General features: G+C 51.5%; 4 protein-coding genes across 16 annotated transcripts; 2 read left to right on the top strand and 2 right to left on the bottom strand.

Annotated features, from left to right (window-relative positions):
• Positions 1–327: 327 nt before the first annotated feature.
• On the top strand, positions 328–5,583 carry LOC111940376 (transmembrane protein 221). Its single transcript, XM_086862500.1, has 4 exons — positions 328–1,446; positions 4,025–4,110; positions 5,015–5,331; positions 5,419–5,583. The coding sequence occupies exons 1-4, from the start codon at positions 410–412 to the stop codon at positions 5,581–5,583; spliced, it is 1,605 nt and encodes a 534-aa protein (XP_086718626.1). The 5' UTR covers positions 328–409.
• BORCS8 (BLOC-1 related complex subunit 8) lies at positions 2,695–13,544 on the bottom strand. 5 transcript variants are annotated; one of them, XR_002869493.2, is made up of 6 exons: positions 13,397–13,544; positions 10,248–10,360; positions 9,064–9,128; positions 8,117–8,224; positions 7,198–7,296; positions 2,695–5,909 (listed from the first exon to the last, which is right to left on the bottom strand). XR_002869493.2 is itself a non-coding variant. In XM_023943033.2 (5 exons), exons 1-5 carry the CDS (start codon positions 13,431–13,433, stop codon positions 7,254–7,256), a joined length of 366 nt encoding a protein of 121 aa, XP_023798801.1. In that variant the 5' UTR covers positions 13,434–13,544; the 3' UTR covers positions 6,676–7,253. The 5 variants fall into 5 exon arrangements, 1 of the variants encoding a protein (XP_023798801.1); XR_002869491.2 differs by having other exon boundaries at positions 2,695–5,675; XR_015279127.1 differs by having other exon boundaries at positions 2,695–2,851.
• Positions 13,466–22,419, top strand: RFXANK (regulatory factor X associated ankyrin containing protein). 9 transcript variants are annotated; one of them, XM_086862496.1, is made up of 10 exons: positions 13,466–13,627; positions 15,018–15,183; positions 15,904–15,984; positions 17,355–17,435; positions 18,483–18,548; positions 18,813–18,913; positions 19,739–19,864; positions 21,125–21,191; positions 21,320–21,400; positions 22,182–22,419. In XM_086862496.1, exons 2-10 carry the CDS (start codon positions 15,111–15,113, stop codon positions 22,241–22,243), a joined length of 738 nt encoding a protein of 245 aa, XP_086718622.1. In that variant the 5' UTR covers positions 13,466–13,627; positions 15,018–15,110; the 3' UTR covers positions 22,244–22,419. The 9 variants fall into 9 exon arrangements, with proteins under 9 accessions (XP_086718622.1, XP_086718621.1, XP_086718624.1 ...); XM_086862495.1 differs by having other exon boundaries at positions 13,476–13,955; XM_086862498.1 differs by having other exon boundaries at positions 13,507–13,955; positions 22,108–22,419.
• Positions 22,420–23,092: 673 nt separating this feature from the next.
• On the bottom strand, positions 23,093–24,836 carry NR2C2AP (nuclear receptor 2C2 associated protein). The gene is made up of 4 exons (XM_086862977.1): positions 24,677–24,836; positions 24,388–24,478; positions 24,198–24,303; positions 23,093–23,536 (listed from the first exon to the last, which is right to left on the bottom strand). The coding sequence occupies exons 1-4, from the start codon at positions 24,715–24,717 to the stop codon at positions 23,376–23,378; spliced, it is 399 nt and encodes a 132-aa protein (XP_086719103.1). The 5' UTR covers positions 24,718–24,836; the 3' UTR covers positions 23,093–23,375.
• Between the last annotated feature and the right edge of the window lie 1,085 nt (positions 24,837–25,921).

Here is a 25,921-nt window from a genome sequence, read left to right as displayed (position 1 = left end):
CCCAGTGTCCCCTCGTGTCCCCCCGTGTCCCCCTGTGTCCCCCTGTGTCCCCCCGTGTCCCCCAGTGTCCCCCTGTGTCCCCCCGTGTCCCCCCGTCCCATTCCCGAGGAATTCCAGGAGCTCTCTCACAGCCCGGGGTGTTTCCCAGGGTTCGGGGTGACCCTTGGGGTGAATTTTCCTGATTTGATCCCGTTTGGAACCTCCCCGATCCCGGGGGAGGCGCTGGCGGGGCGGATCCCGAAGGAAAAGGCGATTCCGCTTCCCAGGATATTCCCAAGGCGTGGGAAACTCGGGGGGGGTCCCAGGGGTCGCTTCCAGGGTCCTTTCTCAGCCTCTGCGGGACCGGGAACGTTCCGGGAGCTCCGTGCGGGACAATCCCCGAGGAGCCGCCGCTCCCGGGGGGTGCGGGATGGGGGAAGCGCCGCGGGATTCCCCCCGCGCCCACCGGGGACCGGGGGCTCAATCCCGGCCTTTTCCCAGGGAGAAGCAGGGCTGGGAACGGGGGGAGCCAGCGCTGTCCGTCTGTCCGTCCGTGCTCAGTCCCCACCTCCGCTCCTGCTCCCTCCACCCCCGGGAGGCTCCGCCGGGGGCGGAGGCAGGACCGGAGGCGGGACCGGAGGCAGGACCGGAGGCAGGACCGGAGGCAGGACCGGAGGCAGGACCGGCCCGCCCCGCCGGACACCGCGGAGCGGAGGCGCTCCCGTTCCCGGTTCCTATTCCCGGTTCCCATTCCCGGTTCCCATTCCCGATTCCCTACTCGGAACCCCGCGGTTGCCCCGGTTCCCATTCCCGGTTCCGTTCCCGGTTCCGTTCCCGGTTCCCATTCCCGGTTCCGTTCCCGGTTCCGTTCCCGGTTCCCATTCCCGGTTCCGTTCCCCGGTTCCCATTCCCAGTTCCCATTCCCAGTTCCCATTCCCGGTTCCGGTCCCGGTTCCGGTCCCGGTTCCGTTCCCGGTTCCATTCCCGATTCCCATTCCCGGTTCCCGGTTCCCGGTTCCCATTCCCGGTTCCGTTCCCGATTCCGTTCCCGGTTCCATTCCCGGTTCCGGTCCCGGTTCCCATTCCCGGTTCCGTTCCCGGTTCCCATTCCCGGTTCCATTCCCGGTTCCCGGTTCCGTTCCCGGTTCCCATTCCCGGTCCCGGTCCCGGTCCCGGTCCCGCCATGCCCTCCGCGTACCCGCAGCGAGCCCTGACGGTTCTGCTGCTCTTCGGGACCTTGTCCGCTGCCATGGCCCTGCTCTCCTCCAGCCTCATCTTCCAGCTCCCGTCGGGCCGGGCCGCCGCCGGTACCGGGGCGCTCCCGGAGCCGGTGGCCGCCGCTCTGCTGCCGGTATCGGCCGTGCTGGCCGCGCTCTGCCTGGTGCTCAACGTGAGCTGCCTCCTGCTCTGCCTCCTGCACGGCTACTGCAGCACCGAGCTGTGCCGGGGACAGCCCGGGGGCGAGCGGTGAGAGCCGCGGGGCCACCGGGAACGGGGGGCTCGGGAGAACCGGGGGGAACCGGGAGAACCGGGGGGGCTCGGGAGAACTGGGGAACCGGGGGGCTCGGGAGAACCGGGGGGCTCGGGAGAACCGGGGGGCTCGGGAGAACTGGGGAACCGGGGAACCGGGAGAACCACGGGGCTCGGGAGAACCGGGGCGGGGGGGCTCGGGAGAACCGGGGGGCTCGGGAGAATCGGGGAACCGGGGCTGGGGAACCGGGGGGCTCGGGAGAACCGGGGCTGGGGGGCTCGGGAGAACCGGGGGGGCTCGGGAGAACCGGGGGGCTCGGGAGAACCGAGGGGGCTCGGGAGAACCGGGGCTGGGGGGGCTCGGGAGAACCGGGGGGGCTCGGGAGAACCGGGGAACCGGGGCTGGGGGGGCTCGGGAGAGGTGGGGATGCTCCGAGGGGTCTGGGGGATGGACAGGAGGGACCGGGGGGCTCGGAGGGGTCTGGGGGGTGCTCAGGAGGGTCTGGGGGGGCTCAGAAGGGTCTGGGGGGGCTCAGGAGGGTCTGGGGGGGCTCGGAGGGGTCTGGGGGGGCTCAGAAGGGTCTGGGGGGGCTCGGAGGGGTCTGGGGGGGCTCAGGAGGTGCCGGGGGCCTCAGAGGGGTCTGGGGGGGCTCAGAAGGGTCTGGGGGGGCTCAGGAGGGTCTGGGGGGCTCAGAGGGGTCTGGGGGGGCTCAGAGGGGTCTGGGGGGGTTCAGAGGGGTCTGGGGGGGCTCAGAAGGGTCTGGGGGGGCTCAGGAGGGTCTGGGGGGGCTCAGAGGGGTCTGGGGGGGCTCAGAGGGGTCTGGGGGGGGCTCAGAAGGGTCTGGGGGGGTTCGGAGGGGTCTGGGGGGGCTCAGGAGGGTCTGGGGGGGCTCAGAGGGGTCTGGGGAGGTTCGGAGGGGTCTGGGGGGGCTCAGAGGGGTCTGGGGGGGCTCAGAAGGGTCTGGGGGGGTTCAGAAGGGTCTGGGGGGGCTCAGAAGGGTCTGGGGGGGCTCAGAGGGGTCTGGGGGGGCTCAGAAGGGTCTGGTTTTTTTCATGGATCTGGGATGGGCTCCTGAGCCAGAATTAAAAAAAATAACTCGGGAATAATCAGATTTTAAAGAATTTTAAAGGATTTTAAAGAATTTTAAAGGATTTTAAAGGACTTTAAAGGATTTTAAAGGTGATGGCAGGGGGAGCCTCACCAAGTTTTGGGAGCTTTCAGAATTAAAACTCATTTCCAGGGAATGACGATGTTCCAACAGCCACTTTTTATCCTTAATTAGAGAATCCAATCAATCCCACGCAGCACCGGGCTGGAAAAATTCCAGCAGCGCCTCCTCGGCCTCTTCCAACGCTTCATTAACGGAGGAGAGAGAAAATATTTCCCTAAAAACAGCCCCCCACCCCCCAAAAAAAATTAAATTAAATTCTCACAATAAACTCGGCTTTATTTTTTTGCTGGGAAAAAAAAAAAATTCCACCCCCCCTTCGGGAATTGTGGATTTTCCTGGTTTGGATTTTGGGGTGTAAATGTGTAAATGGAAGAGGAAATTTGGGGATTTTGAGGGGATGAGAGAGGAAAAATTCCATTCCCAACAATTCCCAGAGCTAAAAGAGTTTGAATTTTAATATTTTCAATATTTTGTATTTTGAATAATTTGAATTTTAGGAGGATTTAAGGAATTGTTTTCCCTGGGAATCTCCAGGGGAGCTTTGGGATGTCACCTCGAGCTGGAGAGGGACAAGAACCAATCCTGAATTCCTCAATTCCAGAAATTCTTCCTGAGTTTGGAAGGAGCGGGACAAGAATTAAATTTGAATTCCTCAATTTTTCCTGGGCTTGGAATGGGACAAAAATCAAAAAAAAATCGAGTTCCTCAATTCCAAATTTTTCCTGGGCTCGGATCAGGACAAAAACCAATTTTGAATTCCTGAATTCCACATTTTTTCCTGGGCTTGGATCAGGACAAAAACCAATTTTGAATTCCTCAATTCCACATTTTTTCCCCGTGCTCGGATCAGGACCAAGATCAGTCTGGAGTTTCTCAATTCCAGAGTTTTTCCTTGGGCTCAAATCAGGACAAAATCCAATTTTGAATTCCTGAATTCCAGATTTTTTCCTGGGCTCGGATCAGGACCAGGATCAGTCTGGAGTTTCTCAATTCCAGAGTTTTTCCTTGGGCTCAAATCAGGACAAAAACCAATTTTGAATTCCTGAATTCCACATTTTTTCCTGGGCTTGGATCAGGACAAAAACCAATTTTGAATTCCTGAATTCCACATTTTTTCCCCGTGTTCAGATCAGGACCAGGATCAGTCCGGAGCTCCTCATTCCAGATGTTTTTCCCCGTGTTCGGATCAGGACCAGGATCAGTCTGGAGTTTCTCAATTCCAGATTTTTTTCCTGGGCTCAAATCAGGACAAAATCCAATTTTGAATTCCTCAATTCCAGATGTTTTTCCCTGGGCTCGGATCAGGACCGGGATCAGTCCGGAGCTCCTCAATTCCAGATGTTTTTCCCTGGGCTCGGAGCCTTTCCAGAGGCTCAGTTTTCCCTCTTTTCCCTCTTTTCCAGGGCAGACTGGTTCCTCCTGGACAGCCGGAGTGTCCGGCACGCGGCCATCGGCCTCTTCTGCTGCGGGGTCTGCCTCTACCTCACAGGCACGTGTCCCACCAGCATTCCCAGAATCCCAGCATTCACAGAATCCCAGCATTCCCAGAATCCCAGCATTCCCAGTATTCCCAGCATTCCCAGATTCCCAGCATTCCCAGAATCCCAGCATTCCCAGTATTCCCAGAATCCCAGCATTCCCAGATTCCCAGAATCCCAGCATTCCCAGTATTCCCAGCATTCCCAGATTCCCAGCATTCCCAAAATCCCAGCATTCCCAGATTCCCAGAATCCCAGTGTCCCCAGCATTCCCAGATTCCCAGCATTCCCAGATTCCCAGCATTCCCAGTATCCCCAGTATTCCCAGAATCCCAGCATTCCCAGTATCCCCAGTATTCCCAGAATCCCAGCATTCCCAGAATCCCAGCATTCCCAGATTCCCAGCATTCCCAGTGGCTCCTCAGGGTGTCCATGAGCTTTTTTCCATCCTCAGCCATTCCCGGAATTCCCAAATCCCGTTTTCCTGGCGGGCTCCTCAGGATGTCCCGGAATTCCTGAGTCCCATTTTCCCAGCAGTTCCTCAGGATGTCCCGGAATTCCCAAATCCATCCCTTTTTCCTGCCAGCTCCTAAGCTCTTTTCCATCCTCAGCCATTCCCGGAATTCCCGAATCCCGTTTTCCTGGTGGTTCCTCAGGGTGTCCCTGAGCTCTTTTCCATCCTCAGCCATTCCCAGAATTCCCAAATCCCATTTTCCCAGCAGTTCCTCAGGGTGTCCCTGAGCTCTTTTCCATCCTCAGCCATTCCCGGAATTCCCGAATCCCGTTTTCCTGGTGGCTCCTCAGGATGTCCTGGAATTCCCAAATCCCATTTTCTTGGTGGTTCCTCAGGACGTCCCAGAGCTCTTTTCCATCCTCAGCCATTCCCAGAATTCCCGAATCCCGTTTTTCCCGCAGCTCTGGCCCTTTTCATGCTGCTGCTGTTCCAGCTGGAGGCCGGGATCGCCGGCGCCTGCATCCTGACCTCCGGAATTCTCGTCCTGCTCATCTCCGTGCTCCACGCGCTGCTCCGCGCTTCCCACATTTCCCAAATTTCCCAGCGGAGCCGCTGGGAGCTTTCCCAATCCTTGTACGAGAACGACTGCGCCCGGCCCGGGGAGGACGGGAACGCGGCTCCCGCGGAAATCCGCCGGGAATTCTCCTTCCCGCTTTTCCCGCAGCGCAAATCCCAGCCGGGCTCGGCCTCCAGCAGCAACCTGAGCTCGGCTGGCGGCGCCAGGAGCAAGGAATCCCAGAGGGAATCATCCCAGAGGGAATTCCAGAAGGAATCCCAGAAGGAATCCAAGAGGGAATCATTCCAGAAGGAATCCCAGCGGGAATCCCAGCGGGAATTGTCGCGCACGCACAGGACGCTCTCGGCGGATTCGGGATTGCTCCGGGAGCAGGGAAAACCTTGGAATGTCATCACGAGGGAGATGAGGAATGCCATGGCTCGCAAATCCACCAAGGATTCCACCCTGGTGTGAAGGAAAATCGGGATTTTTTCCCAGGAGCTTCCCGGGATTCGCAGTTCCGGAGAGGGTGTTGGGTTTTTTTCCATGTTTTTGGTGTTTTTTCCCTGGAAAAATCAGGATTTTGGGCTTTTATCCACAGCCAAAATCCCTCTGCTGCCCGCCTGGAGCCCCCCAGATCCATCCCAGCCCATCCCAGCTGTGGGAAAGGATCTGGAAATTGGGGATGAGAAGCGGAAATTGGAATTTTTCACGAGAATTCCGTCCTTTTCCGGCAGATTTCGGCTGATTTTCCCGCCCTTCTCCTTCCTCCCTGCTCCATCCTCATCCTCAGCACGACCCTGGGATCGAGGAGGGGTTTTGGGGTGGGGAAAATCAGGATTGGGGTGGGAAAAACAGGTTTGGGATGGGAAAAATCAGATTTGGGTGAAAAAAATCAGATTTGGGGGGGGATAAATCAGATTTGGGGTGGGAAAAATCAGATTTGGGGTGAAAAAAATCAGATTTGGGGTTGGAAAAATCAGATTTGGGGTGAAAAAAATCAGATTTGGGTGGGAAAAATCAGATTTGGGGTGAAAAAAATCAGATTTGGGGTGGGAAAAATCAGATTTGGGGTTGGAAAAATCAGATTTGGGGTGGGAAAAATCAGATTTGGGGTTGGAAAAAGGAGGTTTGGAATGGGAAAAATCAGATTTGGGATGGGAAAAGTCATATTTGGGGTATCAGGAAGGGGATTTGAGGTGGGAAAAAGCAATTTGGGGTGGGAAAAAGGAGGTTTGGGATGAGAAAAATCAGATTTGGGGTGGGAAAAATCAGATTTGGGGTGGGAAAATCAGATTTGGGGTTGGAAAAAGGAGGTTTGGGTTGAGAAAAATCAGATTTAGGGTGCAAAAAAGCAGATTTAGGGTGAGAAAAATCAGATTTGGGGTGACAGAGAAGGAGTTTGGGGTGCCACTGTTATTATCCCAAAATCCAGTTGTTATCCCAAGACCAATTCCCCTGGAATTCCGAGTCCTGCATCCCTGGAAAATCCCGGATCCAGGAGGGATCCACACACCAAAGCTCTGCCTCTTTCCAGTCACCTCCAAAACCAAGAGACAAAGGAAATAAAAATAAATCTTTTTTTTTTGTAGGATTTTAAGGAATGCCACAATTCCTTTTCTCCTCTGAAAACCCAAAATTCCACATTTTTTTTGCTCCACGACCTCAGGAAAAAAACAAAAGCAGCTCCCACGGCGACAGGAGAAAAGTTTAAAACATTTCAAAGGAAATTTTTTCTTCTTCTTGTTGAGTTTTTTTTTTTGGGGATTTTTTTTTTCCTCCTTTTTATTCTCGTCCTCATTAAAACCAAATCCAGAAATTCCTTGGCACCCTCTGGAAAAGCTTCTCCTTGGAGAATTCCTCCTCAACAAAAGTTTGGAGTGTGCCCACATTCCAGTTTTGTTTTTTATTTTTATGGAAAATTCCCAAAGCAAGAGTTTGGGGTTTTTTTTTTTTGAGGATAAACACAAAACCATCCAGTTTTTTTTTTGGTTTTTCCCATAGAAAAAAGGTCCCAAAAAGCAGGATTTGGGATTTTCCAGGTTTTTTTTTTTTTTTTTCCTGGGAATTCCAGGGTTTTTTCTCTACCTGTGGTTTTTCCGCTTCTTTCCAAGGCTGGGAAATTGAGGATGGAAAAAAAAAAATCAGGAAGTGCTTGGAGGATTTTTGGATTGGGGGGTGATGGTGCTGTGGGAAAAAAATGGGAAAAGTCAGATCCAGCTGTCTGAAAATTTTGGGAATTTTGGGGTTTCTGTGAAGCTAATTGTGGAAAATCCCAAAAAATCAAAATAAATCCCAAAAAAATCCCTTGAGGAATTAAAAAATTAATTCCCCCTCCTCCAAAAAATTCCCCCAAAAGGACCCCCTAAAACAATTCCAAAGGAAAAAAATATCCTGAAATATCACCCAAAAAGATTTCCACATGAAAAATCCTCAAAATCCTCAAAAAAAAAGAAAAAAAATTGCTACAAATTAAAAAATCCCCCCAAAAAAACACAAAAAATAAAAGAAATCCCTCAAAAAATTAAAAATTATCCTAAAAAATCCCAAATATCCCCCACAAAAAAATCCCCAAAATTCCCCCAAAAATTAAAAATTCCCCAAAATAAAAAAAAAACCTCAAAACTGAAATAAAAAAGTAAAAAAATAAATAAAAAATCACCAAAAAAATCCCAAAAATAAATCCCAAAAATCCGCAAATTCCACAGCTTCAAATCCACCAGGATCACCCAAACCTCTCCAGGATATTTCAGGAGCTGCTACCAATTCCTTAGGAATTCTACCCAAAAAAATTGGGATCAGAGCAGCCCCTTCCCAATCCCAGCATCCCAAAATTCCAAACCCTCCCTTTAACACAACCAAACCTCCCTAAAAATTCGATTTTTTTTTTTTTCCCCCCACTTTTCCATAAAAAATTGCTTTTTTCACCCCAGGGGAATGGGGAAAAAAGCTGGGAATGATATCCTGGATAATCCTGGAATTCTTTTCCCGGGATTTTGCCGGATACCTGCGGCCCTGGGCGGCGTTGAGCTGCTCCTTCATGGCTATGGAATGTTTGAGGAGGCTGTCGATGCTCTTGAAGTAAACACTGCTGTCAGTCATGTTCTTGATGGCACTGGAAAAGTGGGAAAAGTGGGAAAAGTGGGAGGTGGAGGGGCTGGAATTCCCAAATTCTGCTTGTTTCCCCTCTAATCCCGGGAAATCTCATGTTTGAGGTGTGGGAATTAGGGGAAAAAAAATCAATTTGAAAGCCCTGAGGTTCCTGCTAATTCTCAAATCCCAGATTTTCCCATCCTCGTTCCCTGGATCTCCTGGAATTCCAGGAATTTCACCCTGCTAAGAGCTCAAAGCTCATCCCAAATCCCAGCTCGTTCCCTGGATCCTGCTGTGTTTCCAGCCCGGAATTCCAGGAATTCCAACCTCAAATGATAATTCCTGGTAAGAGCTCAAAGCTCATCCCAAATCCCAAAGTCTTCCCACCCTTATTCCCTGGATCCTGCTGTGTTTCCAGCCCGGAATTCCAAGAATTTCACCCTCAAATGATAATTCCTGGTAAGAGCTCAAAGCTCATCCCAAATCCCAGCTCGTTCCCTGGATCCTGCTGTGTTTTCCAGCCCGGAATTCCAGGAATTCCACCCTCAAATGATAATTCCTGCTAAGAGCTCAAAGCTCATCCCAAATCCCAGCTCGTTCCCTGGATCCTGCTGTGTTTCCAGCCCGGAATTCCAGGAATTCCAACCTCAAATGATAATTCCTGGTAAGAGCTCAAAGCTCATCCCAAATCCCAGCTCGTTCCCTGGATCCTGCTGTGTTTCCAGCCCGGAATTCCGGGAATTCCACCCTCAAAGTGAAAATTACTGCTGATCAAAGCTCCTCCCAAATCCCAAAGTCTTCCCACCCTCATTCCCTGGATCCTGCTGTGTTTCCAGCCCGGAATTCCGGGAATTCCAGTACCTGCAGGCGTATTCCACGGTGTAAATGGCTCCCTGGCTCTGCTCCTCCCAGCTCTGCATGTCCGACTGGGAAGGGAAATCCATGGATTAGGCAGGATCTCAACTGGGAATGGGGAGATTTGGGAAGGAATTCCTGGCTGGGAAGGGAATGGGATGGAATTCCCAGGGAAGCCGTGGCTGCTCCATCCCTGGGAGTGTCCAAGGAAAGTGGGAGAAGCTCCAGGGAAACCTCAGAGCTGCTCCCTGTCCCTAAAGGAGCTCTGGGAGAGCTGGAGATGGATTTGGGATCAGGGATGGAATCCCAGGACACAGGGAATGGGTTTAAACTGGGAATGGGGAATTTGGGAAGGAATTCCTGGCTGGGAGGGAATGGGCTGGAATTCCCAGGGAGGCTCCATCCCTGGAAGTGCCCAAGTGGGAAAAGAAAAGCTCCAGGGAAACCTTGGAGAGCTCCAGGAGAGCTGGAGAGGGATTTGGGATGGAATTCCAGGACACAGAGAAGGGGTTCAAACTGGAAAAGGGGATTTTGGGAAGGGATTCCTGGCTGGAAGGGTGGGAATGGAATTCCCAGGGAAGCTCCATCCCTGGGACTGCCCAAGAAAAGTGGGAAAAGGATCCAGAGAAACCCTGGAGCTGCTCCCAGTCCCTAAAAAGGGAGCTGGAGAGGGATTTGGGATCAGGGATGGGATCCCAGGACACAGGGAATGGGTTTAAACTGGGAATGGGGAATTTGGGAAGGGATTCCTGGCTGGGAGGGTGGGAATGGAATTCCCAGGAAAGCTGTGGCTGCCCCTGGATCCCTGGAAGTGCCCAAGAAAGTGGGAAAAATGAAGCTCCAGGGAAACCTCAGAGTTCCAGGAGATTTGGGATCAGGGATGGGATCCCAGGACACAGGGAATGGGTTCAAACTGGAAAAGGAGAATTTGGGAAGGGATTCCCAGGGAAGCTCCATCCCTGGGACTGCCCAAGAAAAGTGGGAAAAGGATCCAGGGGAAACCCTGGAGCTGCTCCCAGTCCCTAAAAACGAAACTGGAAATGGATTTAGGACAAGGCACGGAATTCCAAGCCGCAAAGACCGGCTCCAAACCACGACTGATCCGGGATTTTCGGGATGGAATTCCTGTCTGGGAGGCAGAATTCCCAAGGATCCAGGGCTGGATGATCCCTGGGATCTTGGGGACCCACCTTGTGCTGGGCCAGCTCGGGCAGGGAGCGGCGCACGTGCTCCTGCAGCCGGAACAGCGCCACTGACGGCTCGTTGGCCAGCACGTACAGGCTCTCCGTGAACTTGTCCGTCACTGCCGGGGAAAAAACAGGAAAAATCCATGGAAATCTCACCATAAATATCAGGGAAATCCATGGAAATATCGACAGGGAAATCCACAGAAATCCACGGAAATATCTCCATGGAAATCCACAGAAATCCATGGAAATATCGACAGGGAAATCCACAGAAATCCATGGAAATCTCACCATAAATATCAGGGAAATCCATGGAAATATTGACAGGGAAATCCACAGAAATCCACGGAAATCTCACCACGGAAATCCACAGAAATCCATGGAAATCTCACCATGGAAATCCACAGAAATCCATGGAAATCTCACCATAAATATCAGGGAAATCCATGGAAATATCCCCATGGAAATCCACAGAAATCCATGGAAATCTCACCATAAATATCAGGGAAATCCATGGAAATATTGACAGGGAAATCCACAGAAATCCATGGAAATATCGACAGGGAAATCTACAGAAATCCATGGAAATATCCCCAGGGAAATCCACAGAAATCCATGGAAATCTCACCATAAATATCAGGGAAATCCATGGAAATATCTCCAGGGAAATCCACAGAAATCCATGGAAATATCGACAGGGAAATCCACAGAAATCCATGGAAATCTCACCATAAATATCAGGGAAATCCATGGAAATATCCCCAGGGAAATCCAGAGAAATCCATGGAAATCTCACCATAAATATCAGGGAAATCCATGGAAATCTCACCATGGAAATCCACAGAAATCCATGGAAATATCTCCATGGAAATCCACAGAAATCCATGGAAATCTCGCCATAAATATCAGGGAAATCCATGGAAATATCGACAGGGAAATCCACAGATATCCATGGAAATATCGACAGGGAAATCCACAGAAATCCATGGAAATATCGACAGGGAAATCCACAGAAATCCATGGAAATCTCACCATGGAAATCCACAGAAATCCACGGAAATATTGACAGGGAAATCCACAGAAATCCATGGAAATATCTCCATGGAAATCCACAGAAATCCATGGAAATATCTCCATGGAAATCCACAGATATCCATGGAAATATCGACAGGGAAATCCACAGAAATCCATGGAAATATCGACAGGGAAATCCACAGAAATCCATGGAAATCTCACCATAAATATCAGGGAAATCCATGGAAATATTGACAGGGAAATCCACAGAAATCCACGGAAATCTCACCACGGAAATCCACAGAAATCCATGGAAATCTCACCATGGAAATCCACAGAAATCCATGGAAATCTCACCATAAATATCAGGGAAATCCATGGAAATATCTCCAGGGAAATCCACAGAAATCCATGGAAATATCGACAGGGAAATCCACAGAAATCCATGGAAATCTCACCATAAATATCAGGGAAATCCATGGAAATATTGACAGGGAAATCCACAGAAATCCATGGAAATCTCAACATGGAAATCCACAGAAATCCATGGAAATATCGACAGGGAAATCCACAGAAATCCATGGAAATCTCACCATAAATATCAGGGAAATCCATGGAAATATCCCCAGGGAAATCCAGAGAAATCCATGGAAATCTCACCATAAATATCAGGGAAATCCATGGAAATCTCACCATGGAAATCCACAGAAATCCATGGAAATATCTCCATGGAAATCCACAGAAATCCATGGAAATCTCGCCATAAATATCAGGGAAATCCATGGAAATATCGACAGGGAAATCCACAGATATCCATGGAAATATCGACAGGGAAATCCACAGAAATCCATGGAAATGCCCCCATGGAAATCCACAGAAATCCATGGAAATCTCACCATAAATATCAGGGAAATCCATGGAAATATCCCCATGGAAATCCACAGAAATCCATGGAAATATCGACAGGGAAATCCACAGATATCCATGGAAATATCGACAGGGAAATCCACAGAAATCCATGGAAATCTCACCATAAATATCAGGGAAATCCATGGAAATATCGACAGGGAAATCCACAGAAATCCATGGAAATCTCACCATAAATATCAGGGAAATCCATGGAAATATCCCCATGGAAATCCACAGAAATCCATGGAAATCTCACCATAAATATCAGGGAAATCCATGGAAATATTGACAGGGAAATCCACAGAAATCCACGGAAATCTCACCACGGAAATCCACAGAAATCCATGGAAATCTCACCATGGAAATCCACAGAAATCCATGGAAATCTCACCATAAATATCAGGGAAATCCATGGAAATATCTCCAGGGAAATCCACAGAAATCCATGGAAATATCGACAGGGAAATCCACAGAAATCCATGGAAATATTGACAGGGAAATCCACAGAAATCCATGGAAATATCGACAGGGAAATCCACAGAAATCCATGGAAATCTCACCATAAATATCAGGGAAATCCATCCATGGAAACATCCCCATGGAAATCCACAGAAATCCATGGAAATCTCACCATAAATATCAGGGAAATCCATCCATGGAAATCTACAGTAATCCATCCATAGATATCATGGAAATCCATGGAAATATCTCAGTAGAAATCCACAGAAATCCATGGAAATCCATCCATGGAAATCCACAGAAATATCTCCATGGAATTCTACAGAAATCCATGGAAATTCAAGGAAATCTCTCCATGGAAATCCGTAGATATAATGGAAATCCATCCATGGAAATCCACAGAAATATCTCCATGGAAATCCACAGAAATCCATGGAAATCTCACCATAGATATCATGGAAATCCATGGAATGAAACAGAAACATCTCCACAGAAATATCTCCATGAAAATCCAGGGCAACCCACACGAATCCTCAGAAATATTCCCCCACAACTCCATAAGAAAACTTCCCAAGGGATATCCCGGGATATTCCCGACTCCACCACTGAGGGATAAAGGCCGGGAATCCAATCCCAACACGCCCACACGCAGCGTTCCACCGCCACCGGCCAAATCACGGCAGCGGAGCCTCTCCCGCACCCCACCGGGCCCTTCCCGATCCCGTTTTCCCCATTCCCGATTTTCCCATTCCCGATTTTCCCATTCCCACCTTTCTTCACCTTCAGCTGCATCTCCGCCTCCTCCATCCCGCCCGCCGCCACTTCCGCTTCCGCCGGTGCCCCCCCGGAACCGCCCCCCCGGGGACCCTGCGGAGAAAACAGCCCCGGCTGGGAACGCGGCCGCGGTGACAACGTTCCGCTTCAGCGCTGGGACAAGGGGGTCCCCACAATTGTCACCCCCGGGGACGCTCGGTGGATCCCGGTTCGCTCGGTGGATCCCGGTTCGTCACCCCCGGGGACGCTCGGTGGATCCCGGTTCGCTCGGTGGCTCCCGGTGTAGCCGTGCCCGGCTCGGGCCGCCGCGGCCCCGCTGCCCTCAGAGGGGTCTGGGGGTGTCGCGGCCTTTGCTCCGCTTGGTTCTTCCCGAGGTGTCCCCGAGGTGTCCCCGGGGTGTCCCTGAGGTGTCCCCGAGGCCAGGCGGTCCCGCTGCCCCACGGCCACCCCGGGCCCGTCCCTTGTGTCGCTTTAAGGCCGCGATCCCCGAACCCCCCCGGGCCGGGCCCGCCGCAGCAACGGGAAGTGAGGGGGGAGAGCGCCGGGGAGGCCGCGGTGAGACCGGGAACGGGAACGGGAACGGGAGAGGGAACGGAACGGGAGCGGGAGAGGGAACGGGAACGGGAGAGGGAACGGGAACGGGAATGGGAGAGGGAACGGGAACGGGAGAGGGAACGGGAACGGGAATGGGAATGGGAGAGGGAACGGGAGAGGGAACGGAACGGGAGCGGGGAGCGGAGACGGCGGTGAGGGGATGGGGAGAAGGGACGGGAGGGTCCCGGGGATCCCGGGGCCGAGCTCGGGGAGCGGCGGTTGGGAGTGTCGGAAGTGCCGGGAATTGGGATGGGAACAGAGAGGGATCCCAGGAATTGGGATGGGAACAGAGAGGAATCCCAGGAATTGGGATGGGAACAGAGAGGGATCCCAGGAATTGGGATGGGAAGGGAAAGGGGGACCCCAGGAACAGGGATAGGGAGAGGAGAACCCCAAAAATAGGGATAGGAAGGGTGAGAGAGACCCCAGGAACAGGGATGTGGAGAGAAAGGGGGGATCCCAGGAATAGCGAAAAGGGGATCCCAGGAACAGGATGAGGAGGGAAATGGGGGATCCCAGGAATAGTATGAGAAGAATAAGGGGGATCCCAGAAACAGGATGAGGAGAATAAGGGGGATCCCAGGAACAGGGATGTGGAGAGAAAAGGGGGATCCCAGGAATAGCGAAAAGGGGATCCCAGGAACAGGATGAGGAGGGAAATGGGGGATCCCAGGAATAGGATGAGGAGAATAAGGGAGATCCCAGGAACAGGGAAAAGGGGATCCCAGGAACAGGCATGTGGAGAGAAAAGGGGGATCCCAGGAACAGGGAAAAGGGGATCCCAGGAACAGGGATGAGGAGAATAAGGGGGACCCCAGGAATAGGGAAAAGGGGATCCCAGGAACAGGGATGTGGAGAATAAGGGGGACCCCAGGAATAGGATGAGGAGAATAAGGGGGGTCCTTAGGAATGGGGCGGGCAGAGGGGACCCCAAACCCCGCTGCAGTTTGGGGCTCACAAGCGCTCAGGGTCCACACATCCCTGTTTTCCCCCCTGTTCCCAACCCATCCGTGTGCCGGGAAGGTGAAGGAGCAGCCGGCGGTGTCGGGAAGCCCCCCTGGAATTGGGTGAAAAAAGGGGGAATTGGGTGAAAAGGCAGCGGAGGAGCTGGTGGCCATGGGGGACAGCGGGGTCCCCTCGGCCTGTCCCCAGCAGGATCGGGATGTGGCGCTCCCGGAATGCGGCGACGGTGAGTTGGGAATGCTGGGGGACAAACTGGATCCGGGATCCTCCTGGAAACTGGGATCTGCTTGGGATCTACTGAGCTCAATGGGATCATCCGGCCCAGGACACCCCAAAAATCCCCACCACCGCCACCATGGGTGATCCCAAAGTTCCCATGGTGGATTCCATCCAGAGAATCCCAAAGGATCCCAAAGGATCCCAGAGGAATCCCAGAGAAATCCCAGAGAATCCCAAAGGATCCCAGAGAATCCCAAAGGATCCCAAAGGATCCCAGAGGAATCCCAGAGAAATCCCAGAGAATCCCAAAGGATCCCAAAGAATCCCAGAGAATCCCAAAGGATCCCAGAGAATCCCAAAGAATCCCAGAGAATCCCAAAGGATCCCAAAGGATCCCAGAGGAATCCCAGAGAAATCCCAGAGAATCCCAAAGAATCCCAAAGGATCCCAGAGAATCCCAAAGGATCCCAAAGGATCCCAAAGAATCCCAGAGAATCCAAAAGAATCCCAAAGAATCTGAGAGAATCCCAAAGGATCCCAAAGAATCCCAAAGAATCCCAGAGAATCCCAAAGAAATCCCCCCCCAAAAAATCCCAGAGAATCCCAAAGAAATCCCAAAGGATCCCAAAGGATCCCAAAGGATCCCAGAGAATCCCAAAGGATCCCAAAGGATCCCAGAGAATCCCAAAGGATCCCAAAGGATCCCAGAGAATCCCGTGGATTGCAGGTGGAGCCGAGACCCTGCGGAATTCCTCGGCTGCTTCCATGGATTCCCAGAGCAGCAGCAGCGAGCCCCCGGCCCTGGATGGTGAGTGTGGCACGGAGGGGGAAAAATTCCAGGCATCTCTGATCCCAAAAAATCCGGGGAAAGAGGCTGAAAGGTGGAAAATCCCAATCCCAAAGTTTGGTGCCGGCTCCTCCTGCCAGCCCTGAGAGGTCGCTGCAGCTCCACGCTGGAATTGGAGATGGGAATCGCATTTTCCTTGGATTTTTCCCCCAAAAAAACGCGGATCTGGGTCTGGAAACGCTTTGGGATTCCCAAGTGGAGCTCGGCAAGGATGGGAAATGGGAGGGTGGATCATAAATAAATGGAAAATAAACTTAAATTAATAGGGAATAAGGAAATAAATAAAGAGTTGGGTTGAAATTAGTAGAGAGTAAGGGCAAAATTAATAGAGGATAAACTAATAAATAAATTAATAGAGAATAAATGAATAGAGAATAAATAAATAGAAAATGAACTAGAAATTAATAGAGAATAATCCTGAAATTAATAGAGAATAAATCTTAAATTAGTAGAGAATAAATTAAAGAATAAATAAGAGAATGAACATGAAATTATGGAATAGAGAATAAAGCCTGAAATTAAAGGAGAATAAATCTGAAATTATGAGAGAATATATTAGAGAATAAACCCAAAAATAATAGAGGATAAATAAATAAATTGAGAATAAACTCAAAATTAAGAAAATAAACCCAGTATGAATAGAGAATAAATAAGTAAATAGAGAAGAAACCTGAAACTAATAGAGACTAAATGAATATAAAATAAACCCCGAAATTAGTAGAGAATAAACCCAACATTAATGGAGAATAAATCCAAAATTAATAGGGAATAAGTAGAGAATAAAACCTGAAATTAATGAAGAATATACCCAGAATTATTAGAAAATAAACCTGAAATTAATAAATTGAAAACAAGCCTGAAATTAGTCAAGAATTAGTAAAGAATAAACAAATAAGTAGAGAATAAATAGGGAATGAACCCTAAACTAATAGTGAATAAACCCAAAATTAAGAGAATAAATCCAAATAAATAAATAAATAAACAGAATAAATAATAATATAAATAAATATAATATATAAATAATAATATATAAAATAATAAATATATAAATATAATATAAATAAATAATAGAATAAATAAATAAATCAAGAAGAAACCCCAAATTAATAGAAAACAAACAGAAAATTTAACAGAAAACAGCAAAACATACAGAGAGAACAAACCCAAACTTGACAGAGAACAGACCCAAAACAAATAAAAAACAAAGCCAATAAACCCAAAATAAATGGAGAACAAACAAATCAACAGAGAATAAACCCAAATTAATAGAGAATTAATAAAAATTAATAGAAATTAAATGAAAACCCTCTGGATTGTGCTGTCCCTGGCAGGTTTCCCCCTGAAACATTCCAACACCTTGACCAACAGACAGCGAGGCAACGAGGTGTCAGCGCTGCCAGCCACTCTGGACAGTGAGTGCCCGGGGCCACCTCGGGGTTGGGGACAGCAGGAGAGGGGTTGGGGACACCCTGGGAATTTGGGGAGAGCAGGAGAGGGGTTGGGGCCACCTCGGGAATTTGGGGACATCAGGAGAGGGGTTGGGGACACCCTGGGAATTTGGGGAGAGCAGGAGAGGGGTTGGGGCCACCCCAGGAGTTTGGGGAGAGCAGGAGAGGGGTTGGGGACACCCTGGGAATTTGGGGAGAGCAGGAGAGGGGTTGGGGACACCCTGGGAATTTGGGGACATCAGGAGAGGGGTTGGGGACACCCTGGGAATTTGGGGAGATCAGGAGAGGGGTTGGGGACACCCCAGGAATTTGGGGAGAGCAGGAGAGGGGTTGGGGACACTCTGGGAATTTGGGGACAGCAGGGAAAGGATTGGTGCCACCCTGGGAATTTGGGGACAGTAGGGAAAGGGTTTGGGCCACCTTGGGATTTTGGGGACATCAGGAGAGGGGTTGTGACACCCCTGGGAATTTGGGGAGATCAGGAGAGGGGTTGGGGCCACCCCAGGAATTTGGGGACAGCAGGGAAAGGATTTGAGACACCCCAGGAATTTGGGGACAATAGGAAAAGGGTTTGGGCCACCTTGGGATTTTGGGGACATCAGGAGAGGGGTTGGGGCCACCTCGGGAATTTGGGGACATCAGAGAAAGGATTTGAGACACCCCAGGAATTTGGGGACATCAGGAGAGGGATTGGGCACCACCTTGGGATTTTGGGGACATCAGGAGAGGGATTGGGGACCACCTTGGGATTTTGGGGAGATCAGGAGAGGGGTTGGAGACACCTCAGGAATTTGGGGAGATCAGGAGAGGGATTGGGGACCACCCCAGAATTTTGGGGACATCAGGAGAGGAATTGGGGCCACCTCAGGATTTTGGGGACAGCAGGAAAGGGATTGGGGCCACCCCAGGATTTTGGGGACAGCAGGAGAGGGGCTGGGGCCACCCTGGAGCAGCTCCCTCTGGCCCAGATTCGCAGGGAATTGCTTTTCCTGATGGATTTGTCTCTTGCAGCGCTGTCCATCCACCAGCTGGCTGCCCAAGGGGAGCTCATCCAGCTGAAGGAGCACCTGAGGAAAGGTTGGTGTCCCTTTGTCCCTGCCAGGACCTGCCAGGTCCCCTCCAACCCTCGGCTTGGTTTGCACTCAGAATTAAAACCACCAGAACTGGGGGTGGGTTTTTGGTTTTATTTTTTTGGGGGGGGAAGATTTTTCCAGTTTTGGAGATGGGGGAAAAAAATCCCCAAAAATCATCAAATCAGCAGCTGCTTGAGGTGTTTTTCCAGCCTTTACTGGTTTAACTGGGAGCACAGGGGGTTCACCCTGGTTGTTTTCACCTGCCCAGGTGAGAATTTGGTGAACAAACCCGACGAGAGAGGCTTCACCCCCCTGATCTGGGCTGCAGCTTTCGGGGAGATCGAGACCGTCCGGCACCTCCTGGAATGGGTGAGCCCTGGGACACTTCCCAGCTCCAGGGGCTTCCAAAATCCAGCGGAAAAAAGGGCTGAGGATCCATCAGGACAGAGGAAAATTCAAATATTCCCAATAAGGGTTTTAGTCAGGGGAAGGAACTGGAAAATTCAAATTCAAAAATAATTGAAATATTCCCAGTTAAGGATTTTGGTCAGGGGATAATTCAAATATTCCCAGTTAAGGATTTTGGTCAGGGGATAATTGAAATATTCCCAGTTAAGGATTTTGGTCAGGGGATAATTCAAATATTCCCAGTTAAGGATTTTGGTCAGGGGATAATTGAAATATTCCCAGTTAAGGATTTTGGTCAGGGGAAGGAACTGGAAATTTGAAATATTCCCAGTGAGGATTCTGGTCCAGGGAGGGAACTGGAATATTCAAATTCAAAAATAATTCCCAGTAAGGATTTTTGTCAGGGGAAGGAACTGGAAAATTCAAAAAATAATTGAAATATTCCCAGTTAAGGATTTTGGTCAGGGGAAGGAACTGGAATATTCAAATATTCCCAATAAGGGTTTTGGTCAGGGGAGGGAACTGGAAAATTCAAAAAATAATTGAAATATTCCCAGTTAAGGATTTTGGTCAGGGGATAATTCAAATATTCCCAGTTAAGGATTTTGGTCAGGGGAAGGAACTGGAAAATTCAAATTCAAAAATAATTGAAATATTCCCAGTAAGGATTTTTGTCAGGGGAGGGAACTGGAAAATTGAAATAAATCCCAGTGAGGATTCTGGTGCGGGCAGGGGTGGCTGTGTCAGGGTCACCTGGCAGTGTCCCCCGGCCGTGGCTGTCCCCAGGGCGCTGACCCTCACGCGCTGGCCAAGGAGAGGGAGAGCGCGCTGGCCCTGGCCAGCATGGGCGGCTACACCGACATCGTCACCATGCTGCTGGACAGGGACGTGGACATCAACACCTACGACTGGGTGAGGACACCTGCGCGGCCAGGGGACAGCGGGGACAGAGGGGACAGTGAGGGGACAGTGGGGACAGAGGGGACAGCGAAGGGACAGTGGGGACAGGGGGACAGCGGGGACAGTGAAGGGACAGCGGGGACAGCGAAGGGACAGTGGGGACAGTGAGGGGACAGTGGGGGGACAGTGGGGACAGGGGTACAGTGGGGGGACAGCAGAGACAGCAGGGGGACAGTGGGGGACACCAGGGACACTGGGGACACTGGGGACAGCAGAGGACACAGGGGACTTTAGGGATAATGAGGACCGAGGGGACACCAGGATAAACCTCCTCAGTGCCACCAGCACAGCCAGGGGACACCAGACTGGAATTGGGAGAGGCTGGAATGGGATCCCAGTTTGGAGCTGGGAGAGGCTGGAATGGGATCCCAGTAAATCCCAGTTTGGAGCTGGGACAGGCTGGAATGGGATCCCAGTAAATCCCAGTTTGGAGCTGGGACAGGCTGGAATGGGATCCCAGTTTGGAGCTGGGAGAGGCTGGAATGGGATCCCAGTAAATCCCAGTTTGGAGCTGGGACAGGCTGGAATGGGATCCCAGTAAATCCCAGTTTGGAGCTGGGACAGGCTGGAATGGGATCCCAGTAAATCCCAGTTTGGAGCTGGGACAGGCTGGAATGGGATCCCAGTTTGGAGCTGGGAGAGGCTGGAATGGGATCCCAGTAAATCCCAGTTTGGAGCTGGGACAGGCTGGAATGGGATCCCAGTTTGGAGCTGGGACAGGCTGGAATGGGATCCCAGTAAATCCCAGTTTGGAGCTGGGACAGGCTGGAATGGGATCCCAGTGAATCCCAGTTTGGAGCTGGGACATGCTGGAATGGGATCCCAGTGAATCCCAGTTTGGAGCTGGGACAGGCTGGAATGGGATCCCAGTGAGTCCCAGTTTGGAGCTGGGACAGGCTGGAATGGGATCCCAGTTTGGAGCTGGGACAGGCTGAAATGGGATCCCAGTGAGTCCCAGTTTGGAGCTGGGAGAGGCTGGAATGGGATCCCAGTTTGGAGCTGGGACAGGCTGGAATGGGATCCCAGTTTGGAACTGGGAGAGGCTGGAATGGGATCCCAGTGAGTCCCAGCCTCAAACTGGGCAAGGCCGGCTGTGGAATCCCATCAGATCCCAGTCTGGAGCTGGGAGAGGACGAAAGGAGGATCAGGGATCTCCTGAGGGAATGCCCCGGGATCTGCGGGAGCTCGGCAATGACTTTTCCCTCCCCACAGAACGGGGGCACGCCCCTGCTCTACGCCGTGCGCGGGAACCACGTCAAGTGCGTGGAGGCCCTGCTGGGTAAGACACAAATCCCGGTGATCCCCGCCGCTGGAATCGCTGCTTCCCAGCCTCGGGAACAGATCCCGGGGGGCGAGGGGCGGATTTTGGGGTCCCTTTTTCCCAAGCTCTCGTTCCCGACCCCGCAGCCTGCGGCGCTGACCTGACGGAGGAGGCGGATTCGGGATACACCCCCATGGACCTGGCCGTGGCTCTGGGACACAAGAAAGGTGAGTGTTCCCCTGAGGAAAACAGGGGTTTTCCTCGGAAAGCAGGGATTTTCCTCGGAAAACAGGGATATTTGCCTCAGAAAGTGTGGGTTTCCCTCAGAAAACGGGGATTTTTCCCCTCAGAAAACAGGGATTTTTCCTCAGAAAACAGGGATTTTCCCTCGCAAAGCGTGGTTCTGCCTCAGAAAATGTGGGTTTTCCCCTGAGAAAATAAGGGTTTTCCCTCAGAAAACAGGGGTTTTCCTTGGAAAAGAGGGATTTCCCTCAGAAAACAGGGGTTTTCCTTGTAAAACAGGGATTTTCCTCGCAAAGCAGGGGTTCTGCCTCAGAAAATATGGGTTTCCCTCAGAAAATGTGGGTTTTCCCCTGAGAAAATAAGGGTTTTCCCTCAGAAAACAGGGATTTCCCCTCAGAAAACAAGGATTTTCCCCTCAGAAAAAAAAGGATTTTCCCCTCAGAAAAAAAAGGATTTTCCCCTCAGAAAAAAAAAGGATTTTCCCCTCAGAAAAAAAAAGGATTTTCCCCTCAGAAAACAAGGATTTTCCCCTCAGAAAAAAAAGGATTTTCCCCTCAGAAAACAAGGATTTTCCCCTCAGAAAAAAAAAGGATTTTCCCCTCAGAAAACAAGGATTTTCCCCTCAGAAAAAAAAGGATTTTCCCCTCAGAAAACAAGGATTTTCCCCTCAGAAAATGGATTTTCCCCTCAGAAAACAAGAGGGAAACGGTGACCGGCTCCTTCCCGGAGCAGCTTCCCTGAATTCCACCCCTCTGCCACCCTCAGTGCAGCAGGTGATGGAGAACCACATCCTGAAGCTGTTCCAGAACAAGAGGAAGAAGAAGTGATTCCCGGGATCACCACGGCCTCATCCCGACCAGGAGAAATCCGGGAATTTCTGCCCTCCGTGCACGGCTGCCACGCCTGAAATCCAGGGACACTCGTTCCAGCCCTGCCTGCTCCGTGTTTTCCATTGGAAGCAAACTCTTAATTGGAATTAAATTCGGTGGAATTAAATTTGGAAGCGGCTCCGTGGAGCCTTTTCTGCTGCATCCATCCCAGATCCATTCCCAATCCCAGTTTTTGGGGGAAACTGAGTCAAAGTCTTCCCCTCAGCATCTCCTGGAATTCCTGTCCTGGAAAGGGAAGCTCCCATAACGCTGCCACAGCCAGGAGGAAAAATCCTGCGGGATTCTGGCAGACGGGAAAACGTTAGATTTAAATTTAAAAAATTAAAAATTTTAAAATTAAATTTGTCAGGGGTGGCCCCAAAGCGACAGCACAGGGAGGGGACGTTTCCCTGTCCTAAAGCCAAACCCCCGAGGGCTCATTTCCCTGGAGCAGCCAGGAAAAAGCAGGAATATATTTTATATATATTATTTATATATAAATACATATATTAATATATATATAATGTAATATAATAATATTATATATTATATATTATTATAGTATATAATATATATAATATAGATATTATAGATATTATATTATATATATAAGATTTATATTATATTATATTATATTATATTATATTATATGTATTATTATATATAATAGAATATATAATATAATATAATGTAATATATAATATAATATAATATAATATGATATGATATGATATGATATGATATGATATGATATGATATAATATAATATAATATAATATATTATTTATATAAATAATTTATATATAATTTAATTTAATTTAATTTATTTTAATGGTCCCCTCACTCACCCGTGTCCCTCGCCGGTGTCACCCTAGGGGACACCAAGGTGGGGACAGCCCTAGAGCCTCTCCCCCAGCACCCCCAGGTGATAAACCACCACCCTCCCGAAGAAATCCGTGCTGCTCCCAAAGGTGATCTTCAGCTTATCCAGCACCGTCTCCTCCACCTGGAATTCCTGCGGCTCCCAGTGAAGGAATAACTCTGGGATTGGGATGGGGGACCCGCCCTGAGAGGGGGGCACAGGTGGGGGTCACGCCCCCTGCTCTGCCCAGCAGCAGAATTCCCAAAAAATCCCCCAATTCCTTCCCCCCTCCAGCGCAGTCGTCATCCTGGGAAAGGATATTTGCATGGCATGGCTGTCCTGGGGGTACAGCTCCGATATTTTCACCAGCTCCTCACCGCTTCTGCAGCCTGGGGAGGGCGAGAGGGGAGCCTCAGGTACTCCCAGGTGCGCTCCCAAAATCCAGCTCCTCTTTATTCACCCACGGAGCTGCTCCAGGTGCGCTCCCAAAATCTTCCCTGGCTCACAACTCCTCTTTATTCACCCACAGAGCTGCTCCTGGGGCTTCTGAGCCCTTCCAGGTGCTCTCCCAAAATTTTCTCTGGCTTCTAGAAGCTCCCAACTCCTCTTTATTCACCCACAGAGCTGCTCCAGGTGTTCCATACCCCTCCAGGTTCTGTCCCAAAATCTTCCCTGGTTCCTAAAAGCACCCAGAGGCTCCCAGCTCCTCTTTATTCACCCACAGAGCTGCTCCTGGGGCTCCTGAACCCTTCCAGGTGCTCTCCCAAAATATTCCCTGGCTCCCAACTCCTCTTTATTCACCCACAGAGCTGCTCCTGGTGTTCCTGAACCCCTCCAGGTACTCTCCCAAAATATTCCCTGCCTCCCAGGGTCACCCAGAGGTTCCCAACTCCTCTTTGTTCACCCACAGAGCTGCTCCAGGTGTTCCAGAACCCCTCCTGGCATTTGGGAATTGCTGATAAATCCCTCTGAGCCTCCCTCTCACAGCTGGCAGGATCCAGGTGTGGGTAAACTGAGGCAGGACCCCCGTGCCACCCCAGCATCCCTCACCTTCCAGCGTGCACAGCCGGCTGGAAAATCCCCCCTGGAACTGGATGTGGAGCTGGGAGACCCTGACGGGGCCGGGGAAATCCAGGGTGACCCACTGGGACGTGCCCTGGGTGGGGACAGGAGTGTCACGGGGGGGACACGGAGGGGGTGACAGCTCCCGTGTCCCCCCCACCCCGGGCTGTCCCCACACCTGGTCCGAGTTCCAGCAGGTCTCCTCGCTGCCATCGAACAGGTGCTGCTTCCCGAAGTGCTTCACGTCCCGGTTCAGCACCGAGCTCACCCTGCGGGGACATCAGCATCCCCTGTCCCCAGGGGATTGTCCCCAGGGACATCCCCTGGCAGGGCCGGGGGACAGCGGGGACAGCAGGGGACACTGCGGGGGACAGTGGGGGGACAGCTGGGGAGAGTGGGGGACAACGGGGGATAGCCGAGGGACAGTGAGGGACAGCAGGGGACAGCGAGGAGGGGACAGCACCCACCGCGTGGCCGTGCGGGCACAGACCAGGGGCTCCAGGGGCATCGCTGCCTGCCGAGAGAGCTGATCAGTGGGGGACACAGGGGGACACCCAAACCAGCCCTGGGGACACCCTAACAGAGCTGGGGACACCCTAACAGAGCTGGGGACACCCTAACAGCGCTGGGGACACCCTAACAGCGCTGGGGACACCCTAACAGAGCTGGGGACACCCTAACAGAGCTGGGGACACCCTAACAGAGCTGGGGACACCCAAACCAGCCCTGGGGACACCCTAACAGAGCTGGGGACACTCAAACCAGCCCTGGGGACACCCTAACAGCGCTGGGGACACCCAAACCAGCCCTGGGGACACCCTAACAGCGCTGGGGACACCCTAACAGCGCTGGGGACACCCTAACAGCGCTGGGGACACCCAAACCAGAGCTGGGGACACCCAAACCAGCCCTGGGGACACCCTAACAGAGCTGGGGACACCCTAACAGCCCCGGGGACACCCTAACAGCGCTGGGGACACCCTAACAGCGCTGGGGACACCCTAACAGAGCTGGGGACACCCTAACAGAGCTGGGGACACTCAAACCAGCCCTGGGGACACTCAAACCAGCCCTGGGGACACCCTAACAGCGCTGGGGACACCCAAACCAGCCCTGGGGACACTCAAACCAGCCCTGGGGACACTCAAACCAGCCCTGGGGACACCCTAACAGCGCTGGGGACACCCTAACAGCGCTGGGGACACCCAAACCAGCCCTGGGGACACCCTAACAGAGCTGGGGACACTCAAACCAGAGCTGGGGACACCCAAACCAACCCTGGGGACACCCTAACAGAGCTGGGGACACTCAAACCAGAGCTGGGGACACCCAAACCAGCCCTGGGGACACCCTAACAGAGCTGGGGACACCCAAACAGAGCTGGGGACACTCAAACCAGCCCTGGGGACACTCAAACCAGCCCTGGGGACACCCTAACAGCGCTGGGGACACCCTAACAGCGCTGGGGACACCCAAACCAGCCCTGGGGACACCCTAACAGCGCTGGGGACACCCTAACAGCGCTGGGGACACCCAAACCAGCCCTGGGGACACCCTAACAGAGCTGGGGACACCCTAACAGCCCTGGGGACACCCTAACAGAGCTGGGGACACCCTAAGAGAGCTGGGGACACACAAAACAGCCCTGGGGACACCCAAACCAGCCCTGGGGACACCCTAACAGCGCTGGGGACACCCAAAACAGAGCTGGG

This window comes from Cyanistes caeruleus, chromosome 25 (genome assembly GCF_971803275.1).
Source record: "Cyanistes caeruleus chromosome 25, bCyaCae1.hap1.1, whole genome shotgun sequence".
Classification (NCBI taxonomy): domain Eukaryota; kingdom Metazoa; phylum Chordata; class Aves; order Passeriformes; family Paridae; genus Cyanistes; species Cyanistes caeruleus.
This window is presented reverse-complemented; position numbering and strand designations above follow the sequence as displayed.

What these genes read in the sequence shown, in the direction of transcription:
- LOC111940376 (XM_086862500.1), top strand. Translation starts at nt 410, where the DNA reads ATGGGGGAAGCGCCGCGGGATTCCCCCCGCGCCCACCGGGGACCGGGG. An exon ending in GGTCTGCCTCTACCTCACAG is followed by an intron (nt 4,111 to 5,014) that starts GCACGTGTCCCA and finishes TTTTTCCCGCAG; the next exon opens with CTCTGGCCCTTTTCATGCTG. An exon ending in ACCTGAGCTCGGCTGGCGGC is followed by an intron (nt 5,332 to 5,418) that starts GCCAGGAGCAAG and finishes GAATCATTCCAG; the next exon opens with AAGGAATCCCAGCGGGAATC.
- BORCS8 (XM_023943033.2), bottom strand. Translation starts at nt 13,433, where the DNA reads ATGGAGGAGGCGGAGATGCAGCTGAAGGTGAAGAAAG. An exon ending in GCAGCTGAAGGTGAAGAAAG is followed by an intron (nt 10,361 to 13,396) that starts GTGGGAATGGGA and finishes TTTCCCCGGCAG; the next exon opens with TGACGGACAAGTTCACGGAG. An exon ending in CCGAGCTGGCCCAGCACAAG is followed by an intron (nt 9,129 to 10,247) that starts GTGGGTCCCCAA and finishes TTCCCTTCCCAG; the next exon opens with TCGGACATGCAGAGCTGGGA.
- RFXANK (XM_086862490.1), top strand. Translation starts at nt 15,111, where the DNA reads ATGGGGGACAGCGGGGTCCCCTCGGCCTGTCCCCAGCAGGATCGGGAT. An exon ending in GCTGCCAGCCACTCTGGACA is followed by an intron (nt 17,436 to 18,482) that starts GTGAGTGCCCGG and finishes TGTCTCTTGCAG; the next exon opens with CGCTGTCCATCCACCAGCTG. An exon ending in TCCGGCACCTCCTGGAATGG is followed by an intron (nt 18,914 to 19,684) that starts GTGAGCCCTGGG and finishes TGGTGCGGGCAG; the next exon opens with GGGTGGCTGTGTCAGGGTCA.
- NR2C2AP (XM_086862977.1), bottom strand. Translation starts at nt 24,717, where the DNA reads ATGCCCCTGGAGCCCCTGGTCTGTGCCCGCACGGCCACGCG. An exon ending in CCTGCTGGAACTCGGACCAG is followed by an intron (nt 24,304 to 24,387) that starts GTGTGGGGACAG and finishes GTCCCCACCCAG; the next exon opens with GGCACGTCCCAGTGGGTCAC. An exon ending in CCGGCTGTGCACGCTGGAAG is followed by an intron (nt 23,537 to 24,197) that starts GTGAGGGATGCT and finishes CGCCCTCCCCAG; the next exon opens with GCTGCAGAAGCGGTGAGGAG.